The 12,217-nt window shown below is 40.5% G+C and overlaps 1 protein-coding gene across 1 annotated transcript; it reads right to left on the minus strand.

The window, feature by feature from the left end:
* Nucleotides 1–3,499: 3,499 nt before the first annotated feature.
* Nucleotides 3,500–11,577, minus strand: TLR7 (toll like receptor 7). The gene is made up of 2 exons (XM_026116653.2): nucleotides 11,418–11,577; nucleotides 3,500–7,120 (listed from the first exon to the last, which is right to left on the minus strand). Exons 1-2 carry the CDS (start codon nucleotides 11,418–11,420, stop codon nucleotides 3,980–3,982), a joined length of 3,144 nt encoding a protein of 1,047 aa, XP_025972438.1. The 5' UTR covers nucleotides 11,421–11,577; the 3' UTR covers nucleotides 3,500–3,979.
* Between the last annotated feature and the right edge of the window lie 640 nt (nucleotides 11,578–12,217).

A 12,217-nucleotide genomic window follows, 5' to 3' on the forward strand; every position in this document is an offset into this window, starting at 1 on the left:
AGAACAGTTTCAGTCATCAGAGCTGGTGCTGATAGCACTCCAGATGTTTTCCCATCCACATGACATAGTCATTCAGGACCAACTTGCTACTAATTGCATGTGTAGCCTGGAGCAGCATTCACCTCACCTAACTAAAGACATCTGCCCTGTGAGTGGCTTCACTAATTGAATAACTAACTTTCACTAACTTTTGCTTCACTAACTGAATAACTCACTTAAAGCCACCTACATCTGAACTAGCCACCATAGGAATCCTTTACAATTAAGGGACAGAAATACTACTTCTGGAGTGCAATTCCTTTAACCTACCTTAAACTTCTGTAATAGGATGAGATAAGTCATATCCTCAAAACATCTGCATCTCACTTTTGAAGGGAGAACAAAGCTTAGGCCAGTTAACACAGCTGTATATGTCTACATTTAAGTCAGCTGAATGCCCTTACTGCCACATCCTCTTTAACTTCACACAAGGTCACAAGCTATACCACCCTGAAACCCTGAGCCATAGAAGTCTCAGGACTTCTCAGTGTTATGTGGATCTAAATGAATTCAGGCATTGTTACACCAAGTAGGCAAGCATACCCCAAGGTTTAAAATTCTCACACAGTTTAAGCATAAATTATTAGTTTGAATCTGTCAAATAACTTCTACTTTTTTAGTGGTGCTCCATTATAAAAAAGGTTCCAGGGAGAATGGAGGGCATGCCCATTTAAGACATTTCTTAGGTATAAATCTATTGAATGTAAGTTCAATTAATTTTTTTCCTCCGAAAGAAAGGCTTAGACTGAGCTTGTACCCATCAGTGCAAAGCTCAGCTGCCAGTTGTGAAACTATACCTAATCCTTTCCGCCCCCAAAACCTAGTCGGTCTGTGCTTACAGAGGTCATGTTCAGCCTGTGAAACATACATAGGCCAGTACAGTATGCAGGCCCTCTTCTAGGATGCCCTGAAGCATTCAGAGAGAAGGATGTATGCCTGCCTCATCTAATTGGGGTGGTACCTCCTCCCCAAAGCACTGTACCTATTCAGGTACATCACAGGAAATGAAAGCAATTGGGGAAGGGGAGGGAATTCTCCCTCCCCGCCCCCCCCAGCCTATCAATAGGTAGAAGAACACTTGGTGTTTCAGTCTCCTTTGATTCCGTCTTATTCCTGTGGCTGTGTGTTTATTGCAGGGGAAATAGAAAGGCATCAGAAAGGGTTTTGCCATGTGGAAACTGCTGTTGGTTCTTCACCCAGTGAAGCGGATGCAGGCAGAGAGCACTGGCCGAGGTGGTGGGCAGTGCCATGCAGAAGACTGCTTGCTTCCCACTGCAGGGCACGGTGGAGTTTACCATCTCTCTTGGATACTCACAGTCCATGCAGTCTCCCTGGCCTCTCTCCATACTTGCACTATAGCATGAATAACCCCCTTGCTGCACCACCATCTCAGGTCTTTGTTGATATACCCATTGCTTATACTTAAGGCCACTTCGCAGCCTTAGCTAACACTTACCTATACCGCTCCTTTGGCTTCTGCTCAATGGAAAAGGAGAAAATACTTCTCCCCTTAATCTCTGATAGGCCAAGTGACCTTTTGTCCCTTCCTTGATGACCTGGGCCTAGGAGTAAGCAGTTACTCCAGGTAGAAGTAGTGATGTGGGGAGAGGGAGGAAGATGATGTGGGAGTACCTGAGGAGCAGAAGTATTTATATTAGCATTACCTTATGAAGAGAGTGGTATTACAGCTCATCTTATTCTGTTTAGACATACAGATTATTTAGGCTGATAAACACAACAGTTGTTAGAAAAGTATTCTTTAAAATGTAACCATAAAACACCCCCTCTTGTACCCAGGGCTTCCTGTTCTCCTGCTTCTGTTGTTAATCAATAAAAATGCTGTGACAAACTGGGAAAAGAAACCTGTTATTATATGCATTTTGTCTTTCTTGTTCATGTTCTTGTCTGCCTGGATGCCTAGAGTTAAATCAAAAAGGGGTTATTCAAAGAAAAAACCAAGCAGAATAGGTAGACCAGTAACAGAAATAGGCAGTTTAGATATGCAGATTCAAAGTAGTTAACAATGCCGGCTCCCCCTGGGCCAGGGCAGTCACAGAGACTAGTCAGCAGAAAAGAAAAAGGGTTTTGAGAGAGACAAGAGAAACTGCTCGGCTTGTGCAGTGGACAAAAGTGCCAGGCAAGGAGAGCGACACGCTGTTCCTCCCAAAACAGAGATAATTACAACAAGCAGAACCTTCTTGTGCAACACACAGAGAGATTTATGCTGCCATTACGAAGATTTCAGCTGAAGCTCTATGATGTGTTTTATGAGGATGTGCTATGAACCAGAGTAAGGAACAGGCTTAAGCATTCATTTTTTCTGAACAATTTCTTTTCTTTTTCAGGGTGTTTCTAAAGCCAGGGTGGTTCCCAGCTGTTTTTCAGTGGAGCCCCAGGAGCCGCTGGGGACAAGAGGCCTGCCCAGGGATCAAGGAGGGCTTTAGGCTGGCACTGAAACTGAGCCCTCTGGAGCAGCTACAGCCTAGCTAAAGAAACAGTCAGGAGGACACTTTTGTTGACTAGCTCTTACATGTTTGGTGATTTTAAATGATTATGTTTTGTTTTGAAGAAAGTCTAGACAGGCAGAGGCAAGCAATTCGGCCATCTTAGCATCTCCTTAGGGGCCAACCCTTCCTGGACCTGCTGACATCACCCCAGTTGATATACAAGGGATGGAAACACAGGGCCTGGACCAAAACAGGGAAGCTGAGCTCCTCCTGGGCAGAGGTGAAAACTGAAGGCCTGACACTGAAGAGGAGTTCTGAGTCCTCAGAGAGGAGCCAGCTCAACCACCAGCCAGGAAGATAGGTGAAATGCAAAGTGAAGAGACTACTAGAAATTATCAGTGAATCCTTCTTTAGGTCATAATTTAGCTAATGCTTTTCTCTCTTTATTCTTTCTGCCTTTTCTGTATTACCTTTTTTTTTTCTTTTTACCTTCCTTTCCTTATCTCTTTCAACTTCCTCTTTGTTTTCCTTGATTTTCTTCATCTGCCTTGTGCAAAGGCTTCCTTCAGCCTATCTGCTGTCCTGCTCCCCCTCCTTATTCTTGTGCAACACCCCCTCGCACAGGGCTCCTTCTATCTTGTAACTTCCTCCTACCCACAGCCTGCAAGCCCTTTTGAAATTGTTCCTCTCATACATTCTCATTTTGGCCCATAAAAGTTCTTCCAGTCTTCAGATTTATGAGCATTTTGACAATGCAACCATGGGAGAGCTCCTATACAGCATTCAAGCCCCTGACAGCAGTCCTGCCAGAACCTTCCTTCCCCAGAGATAAGGCATGTTGCCTGGTCAGACAGAGCAGGTAGGCTCAGCAGCTGTAAGCCCAAGATGAAAAAATAGTAGCGCTCAAATTTCTATGACTCCTAAAAGCAGAGCATCAGCTTTGCTTGGAGTATTTTCTGACAAGAATGTGTCAGTAAATGCTTTTCCTGTTTTACATACACACACACATACAGAAACTATATTTTTCTATTAAAATCACATTTACTCAAACAGTGATCCAAACAGCAGCAACTTTAGGCACAGCCAAACTCCTCCTGGCAGTCTGTGTACTAGAGTAAACTGAGCAAGTCTCTCACCAACACTTGGCCCAACCACAGGAAATGCTGGAGGCCTCCAGTGAACCGAAAGCTGGAAGTGGTGATGCTCTTCTAAACCAGGGACTTCCCGTGAGTAGTGCATCCTATTTTGCTGTGCAGCAGTAAATGCCAAGCAAGGTGCATGTCAATTAGACATCTGTGCTGGCAAGGGTTTACTTTGAATCTTGTCACAGCAAAACAAGTAAGTTATCAGCTTTGGGACTAATTGTGTGTTTCATTTTGGGGTATAATATCAAAACTAAATTTATCCTCCATGCTTTGACATTTTCTCCAAATGAAGTTTGGGATTTTTTCCTCACCATGCATCATAACAATATTTTACATGGAGCGGTAGGGCTAAACAGTTTCTTGCAGAAGTTTGTTGTAAGCCAGCGTATTGTTCATAGCTATTGCATTTTTCAGGCACTGCCAGAAGTAAGGCTGAGATCGAGGGTTAGTTGGCCATTCCAGGACAGAATTTCTGCACAGCCTTTTCCTCAGCCGGACATACCGGGACTTCTGCAAAACCTTCTCAAGAAATATCAAAATAATTACATCCATTTTTTCATCTATAAGTCGCTGGTGGGCCATGTAAAATGTTGTCTTGAAGCTTCCACTTTTCATATACTTGTTGGTCAGGACAAATATGGTCTTTTTGCTCAGCTGAATGCTCTGGGAAAGGTTGTCAAAGACTGGCTGTCCTGGGAGCCAGTCCCTTTCTTCCAGGCATAGATTGAACTGTCTGACTTTTTGATCTTCCAATTTTTCAACCAATTCTGTCAGCACCCACTCATTCACAGCTGGATCTTTATTGTCATAGGCAATAAAAGCATCATAGCAAGTATCTGGTAAAGGTAAACGGCGATAGCCCTTCAGTTTAGCAGTACAGTAATGGTAACTATACCACACATCCCAGAAATAGAGATGGCTCATAACTGTGAACACCATAAAACCTAGGATAGCTGAGGCTGACATAGCATACAGGATCAAATAGGAGGTGTCCAACTCACAGGTATACAGATCTAAGAAAATCACGCTCTTTCCTTTATGTGCCCCTGGGCCAGCACAGGTCACATCTGTAGCCAAGAGTGGAATAGTCACCTGGGTCTGATTGATCCACCAAACGAACCACACTGCATCACAATTGCATTTGAAAGGATTGCCATGCAAAAGTAGCATCTTCAGATTGTTGATGACATTTTCAGGAAAACTAGATTTCTTAATTATTTGGATCTTGTTTGAGCTGAGGTCCAAGTATTTCAAATTAAAAGCACCTCTGAGAAAATGGTTAGTTAGCCGTTGAATACGATTGTTTCGGAGTATCAGTTCTTGGAGGGTTGAAGAGCAATTGGAGAGTTCTCGGGGAACTGTAAGCAGAAGGTTATTACTAAGGTCCAAAGTTATCAGTTTCTCCAGGAAATGGAGTCTTTCCCAGCTGAAGTTCTTCAGCTTGTTATTGGTTAAGTTGAGTATCCTGAGTTCTGGAGGCATAGCTTCAAAAACACCAGAAGGCAAAAAACTGAGAGAATTGAAGGAAATATCCAGTTCCTCTAGGCTGGTCAGATTCTTGAAGAATGACAGGTATCGAGCATTTCCATCCATCCATAAAACATCTAAACGATTTCCTCTGAATTCTAAAACTTGAAGAGATTGGCTTTCCATCCCTGTGCTAATAGAGGTAGAAATCTCATTCTCATTCATCATCAACTTCTTCAGATAAGCCAAGTTTTTCATAAAATTAAGCACATGTGTAACGCCTTCAGCAAGAAAATAATGTTTGTTGTTGCTTAGATCTAGAACTTCTAGAAGTTTCAGCTCTTCAAAAGCAGTTGAGTATAGCAAATCAATCCGATTGTTAGAAAAATCCAGATATTTCAGTCTAGACAGGTAGTAGAATTCACTTCCATTTAAAGTTTGGCTTATGGCATTACCTGACAAGTTAAGGCATCTGAGGAAACTAAGATCCTGGAAATCTGAGGAGCTAACAAAAAATATGTTATTCCTGCTTAAATCCAAAGTTTCTCCATATTTCAAGCAATCCTCATTAACCAAAGGTTGGTAGGAAGCAGCCTCTTTGTCTTTGGACTTGCAACTTCGCCCATACTCATCATACCTGAAATAATGCATATCCTGTAATATTTGCCTATTGTACTGCTCTACTGAAATTCTGGGATCAGGGCAAAATCCATAACAGTTGCTTTCACCTCCAGAAGGAGAAATTTTATTCACTGAGAGGTCAATGAATTTCAGAGCTGGGAATTTTTTGAACGCTTTCAGGTCAGCAACTTTGATAAAATTAGTCCCAAGATCCAACACTGTTAGATTTGTAAGATTGAACAATGGATCTAGATTTTCTTGCTTCAGTTCTTTAAAGACATAACCCCTGAGCCTCAGGGTTTCTAGGTTAACAAGGGAGGAAAATGTATTAGATAGGTTCAAGGATGGAGAATACATCTGCAGTTGAAAATTAAAGGACAGATCCAGCTCTACAAGGCTAGGAATAAGCTTCAAAAACTGAGCATCTCCAATCTCCTTTGCAAGGAAATTTTGGGACAGGTCAAGCTGTTTGAGATTCTTGGTGTTTTCAAACCAGCTGCTGAGTATTCTCTGAAGAGAGTTACTGTGAAGTCGCAGAATTTTTAATTGTTTCAAGGATTGGAAAGCCTTTGGATGTATCTCAATTGTCCCTTTGGGGCAGGGAGTACAAGGATATGGGGCATTATAGCAACGTGGGCAATTACCACTTAGATCAAGGATTTCTAGGTTGTGAAGGGCAATTAAGTCATGCTCTTGAATCACTTGAATCATGTTGTTGTAAATATACAATTCCTTTAAAGTCGATGACAATTTGGGTGGAATATAACTTAAGTTGTTAGACTTCAAGGACAGTATTGTTAAATTTTTCAGGTCCAGAAAGGCTGTTTCTTCAATTTCAAATGAAACATTGCAGGGATTACGGTAGTAACAGTTCTGTCCTAGATACAATACCTCTATGTTTCTTAGCTCTGACAAATTTGCTCTTGTGATAGAAAAGATATTGTTTGCTTCCAGGCTTAGCAGACGTAAAGTAGTAGGAAGACCCCGTGGTATTTCCAACAGTTGATTTGCATCCAAATACAATGACTTCAATCTTGTCAATGCAGCAAAACTGCCATCCTCAATCTGCGGTCTCCTGACACAGACATGATCTTTGGGGCCCAGTCTGACAGGCACACAGTTGCATCTGAAGTCAATCTCCATGAGGTTTTCGAGATGAGCAAAGGATGTTGGATAGATGTGTGGGATATGGTTAATAGTCAGGGTAAGGTTGGTAGCATTTGTAGGGATTCCTTGGGGGATTTCCGTGAGGCGACGATCACTGCAGTCCACTTTCACAGCAGCTTCGGAGACTTCTACATCACAGGGTAAACTTTTGGGAAACCAAACTCCTGACAGCACCTTCGGAAATACGAAGAGCAAGACATATGGCAATGCATTTGGGATCTTTGCATAAGGCACCTAAAAATAAGAAAACAGCGAGATATTAATTTAATGCAATGGGAACATATGGCATAGGATATCACATCAACCATATTTTGTATAAGTATCAGACCAAAGATACATCTAAGCCATGGTCCTGTCTCCCACACTGGCTATCAGTGGATGTGCAGGAGGGAGTATAAGTCTGCAAAATTCATGTACTGGTATTTCCTCAGCTGCTTTCTTTCCTCTCTTATCAGTAAATACTGTAGAACAAAATATCACTCTCTAAATAGTGAATCATAAAAAACATTAAAGAATCTACTAAAAACGACAAGGCAGCTGATTAAAGGCTATGTTCCTGTGAATAGTCTTTATTTAAGGAGAAAGAAAAGGTATTAAACATGCAATAGACTGTGATTGTATAATATGCAAAAATGAGTGAAGCTAATTTTTAGAGGCATATGAAGCAATGAAAATCTATAGTCAGCTAAAATCTAGTCTAAATTGTCAAAAAACCCACTGACTAACAGCTTCATGCTTAATTCAAATTTCACATTATCATGAGGGTCCTTCCTCTGAAAAGCATCAGGACAGATGTATGGCTGACTAAAATCAGTTAATGGCTATGCTTCCATATGCTTTTCATACCAGTATGTGTCTTCACTGTCCAGTAAAGACAGAGGGCCAAGAAGACACTGTATCAAAGATACGTGTAAAAATAAAAATCGAGGAAATATTCAAATTGAGAATGTCCCTTAAAAGAATTATAATAATTAAATGAGAGCCAAAATCCCACAGGCATGTAAAGAACCTACCAAAATACGTCGTAAGTCTTTGCAGTCATGCCTACTTTATAGATTGGTGTTCACTTTGGGGAGAGCAAAGGGCTCTTAATGTTTCACAACATACTAGTCATTTCCTCAGCCATAACCAATCTTAAAGAAACCCTGGGCCTTTGAGGAGAGGCAGCTGGCCAGGCAAGCAGGCAGTCCGGGCCTTGGCTTGCACAACCCAGGCAGAGGAGCTGTGAGCATTCTGCTGCCTTACACAGCTCCTTAACTGCCTGCATCTAGTACCAGTCTTGGATTGGTCAAGACGTTTGAACACAATCAAAAGCACAGTTATCAAAACCAACATTTCTCCCTGGATAACTCAGTTTTTAAGGATTGGAAAGCAATACGTGGCATGAGAATGCTGTTTAATAACCAGAATTGGTTAGGCATGGAGTTTTACTGACCCAGCGTAATACCCAGGGAAGCAGCTGAAAATAAGACAATTAGGTAAAGTTTCCAAGATACACAAAAATATTTTTTCTCTTCAGCTAGGATACGTCAACATACTAAGACCTTCTCATTACGTCAACAGTATATGAAAACACTTTTGAGTGTTACCTGAGACATGTTTTGTAGGTAACACAGATATAGATATTAAGTAGGGCTTCCTGTTGTATCCTTTCTTTAATTAGACCACTCTATCTCCTCAGTTATGTTTTTCTGCTTTACTCTGTATAACAATGCTAAATCTATCTATTCATCTATATGTCTATCTAGATGCGTGACTAGTGACTAGTAGGGCAGCAAATGTGAGAGAAGCTAGATCAAATCTCATACAGCACCGCACTTCTGCTCTGTGGATTCAACAACCAACTGAGGTCACTTCGGAGATTCATTCAATCAGCTCTTGAATACAAAGCTTCAGTAAAGACGGAAAAATGTAAAAGCCCGCTGCAAACCTTGAATTCAACATATTGTCATATAAAATCCTTATCAGTAACCTGGTACTCTGTAACACCACAGCCTTTCCTCTGGCATGACTTCCTTTTACATTGTCAGGAAGTGTTACAGTGTTCTCTTCAACAGATCAACAGAATAAGTACTTAAATACTCAGGATGGTACCCGTGACTATCATTATACACATACTTATGGAAAGCTAACCTGGACCATGACCATGAATTCCAAAGCAGTGAGTCATATTTCATTACTATCAAATATTGTGAGGGCATTTGTCAAGAATTAAAATAACCTTAATTTGGCTTATAGTAATTCACTTTGGAAACTCACCCAGACTGAGGCCACTGGATAAGATAGTTCACCAGGGTCTTGAGTGTGGTCTAACCAATCCACTTTAGAGGCTGATTAATTTTTCTGATTTCCTGATGTAGACAAGCATTTGGATGAAAATAGTGAATAGGAATAATCAGAGCTAATAAGTGGAGAGCTAATCTGGAGAAGATAAAATACATTCAATTTCTCCCATTATCCTAGTTTTTAATAGAACTCTTTCTTCTCCATTAATATGGTCAGGGAAGTTGGAGGCAGGAAGGGCAATACCACTGAAATTAATTACATGGAAAACTAAAGATCTTTGAAAGAAAAGGGACATTCTAAAAGAAAAATTTGGATAGGTTCTTGTAAATATTTTCCTTCCTCCCTTTTCAAGGGACTCATTGAATCATGCATGTAAATGGCTGCTTATTAGAATAATGAAACCTTAAGAGGGCCTGTCCTAGCTCAACTGTCCTTGGTTCCACATCTCCATGTGACTGCCTCTCTTCCCCTTCCAGGCACAACACACCACCAGGTCCACAGTTGCTGTGAACCAAGGGAGATGCCCATAAAATGTGGCAGAGAGTTGACAGGGAAACCGCAGACTCTCCCCGAACAGCAGGACATGTCATGCAGTTACACGAATGCCTTTTCCCTTTATCTATTGATGCACACCACAGCAGCACGCAAAGTACCAATCCATCAGCCATGCACATAGTATCTATATCTACCAAGTGAAATTCTGACAACTGCGATGGATCAGACTTTAACAGTCTGCTTTGCACTGCCATTATGAGAAATGCTGAAAGATTTCTTGCTGTAATGGTAATAGTAGCTAGCATTGTAACTGCTTTATTTATTATTACTACAATAGTGTATTTCATTTTATCTATTAGTGCTATTCATTCAAGTCCATGCTTTGACACTTTTTAGTCATCAGTCTTGGAAAAAATGAATGGGCTTACCTATTGCCAAAATGTCTGTTTAATGGCAATTTTAAAACAAGGAAAGAAAATCTCTGCTGACAGCTTGGGAGCCAAACCACAGATTTGTTGCTTTTGAGGAAAAGCTAATAAGAATCAACCTTCCAGAAAGATTTGCTAAGCCAAATTAAAACCCCCTGTAGCTTGTCCAAGCACTAGATTAGGACTTAGGCAATGTGGAATTGCTGTCTAGATCATCACAAATCTTTTGCTGAGCTCGTACTCGGACACCACGTTCAGCCACCTAATTTTAGGTGCTTACCTGAAGTTCCTCCCTTCAATGCCATCACCCTGGGCACTGACATTCAAGAGAGAGGGAGCAAGAGGAGAGAGGCCCCCCCGCAGGCGCTGCTCAGATCTCTGAATATGGAGGGAGCACAGCATGACTACGCTCCTAACACAGAGTCTTCAGCTACATGCCTGAAATTAGGTGCAATAAATCTGGGCCTTATATACCTTTACAAATACATTTGTAAGTTCCTTAAGATGTCAAAAAATGTATAGTCAGATGTGCAGAATGCTCAGATTCTGAACTCTCAGCAATTGCTGTATTTTTAAGAACTGAGGTGTCTTTGTAGAGCCAACTGAGCTCTTAATATGTGTGCTTTATTTCTGTGTTATGTGCTTCTGCTTACTGAAACCCTTTTAATGTAATATCTATTTAAATTGTAAACTGTTACATTAGGAGGCTGTGTCTAACTATCTTCATGCATAACATAGTGTTACTTCAACAAAAAAAAGGATTGTAGAAATTAGAAGAAATAAATAATGATAAATTGTGCAAAGTCTCTGGAATGAGAAATAAGTATAAAAGAAAAGCTAGAGTACCCGTATGAACTATCATTTTCTCTGTGATCATGTTTGGTTTTATAAGAAGTTCAAAAAGTACTAATATTCTTACATTAACGGAGCACACGAGTAAACCCAAAGCTGAATTTACATCTGATTTATGGTATGCTTCAAATATTCAGAAACAATACAGCTAGTTTTTTCTTAATGTAGTTTTTCTGTAGATAGTCCATACAAGGTGAAAGGGTGTAAGGTTTGAGAGAAAACAGCTTCTCAAAAGTTATAGATATTATAGAAGACATTATTATACCCAGCTTGTGACACATTAGTATGAAGAACTGCTATCCTTCCCTTCTCCATGTCATTATGTATTGCAACTTATAACCACAACAGCTAATTCGGACATGTAGAAAGAAAGAAGGAAAGAAAAAAGGAGACAGCATTCTTAAAAATCTTTCACAACTGTTCCAGTTAAAGAGTTTTAAGAACAAGTTTAAAATGAACGTTTAACCTACCATTTTTTGTTCTCTTCCAAGTCTGAAAGGTTTGTTGTTAGAGGACACTGTAAATCAGAGCAGAAGAAAACAGCATAAAAGGGGTCCCCACTGGCTCAGGTCAGGTGCAGAGGAGAGTAAAACATGACATAACTCACACAAGACAACAGCAGCAATCACTACTCTAGCTTTCTTCTCTTCAGCTGAACTGCAACTTGGAGAAATAATTAAATGTGAAACAACTGCTGCAACCCACTTCCTCAAATATTTGTTTTTAAAATTGAAACAGCAGTACCTCGTTCAGTCCTCCATCCCCCATAAAAATAACTGAGAATACTCTTATTTTTTTCCCCTTCTACAGAAATTCACATATTACTCATAAATCCACGTGCTGCCATGGCAAAGGATTTCGTTCCTTTTGGTCTCATATGCAGCAATTTGTTCCCTTCTGTGCTACATTTGAACGTGGTTTGCATTTTAAGCTGCATATTTTACCCAGCTACAGTCTCATACCTTCAGGGACTATATTAACACCTGCCCCAAGAAGGTGAACAGACAGGGAACCCCACTGGAAAACAATTGCAAAATACTTAGCAGAACATAAGATTGATCAGACAGGAGGCAAATGCACTACATAAGGATAACATTTACTTGAGACAACCAAGATTTGCAGAAGTCAAGTTCCTTTTTTTCCCCTTTTTTAGTGTAAGCTACATGAAGAGAAAGAGAGAGAAGGAGACCCTGATATGCACAATATTGTAGAGCTGGAAGTGTAATCATTTTTATTATTATTTTCTGGGGTTCGTTCCTGCTGCTGATAG

The sequence above is a fragment of the Dromaius novaehollandiae genome, chromosome 1 (assembly GCF_036370855.1).
Source record: "Dromaius novaehollandiae isolate bDroNov1 chromosome 1, bDroNov1.hap1, whole genome shotgun sequence".
NCBI classification, from domain to species: Eukaryota; Metazoa; Chordata; class Aves; order Casuariiformes; family Dromaiidae; genus Dromaius; species Dromaius novaehollandiae.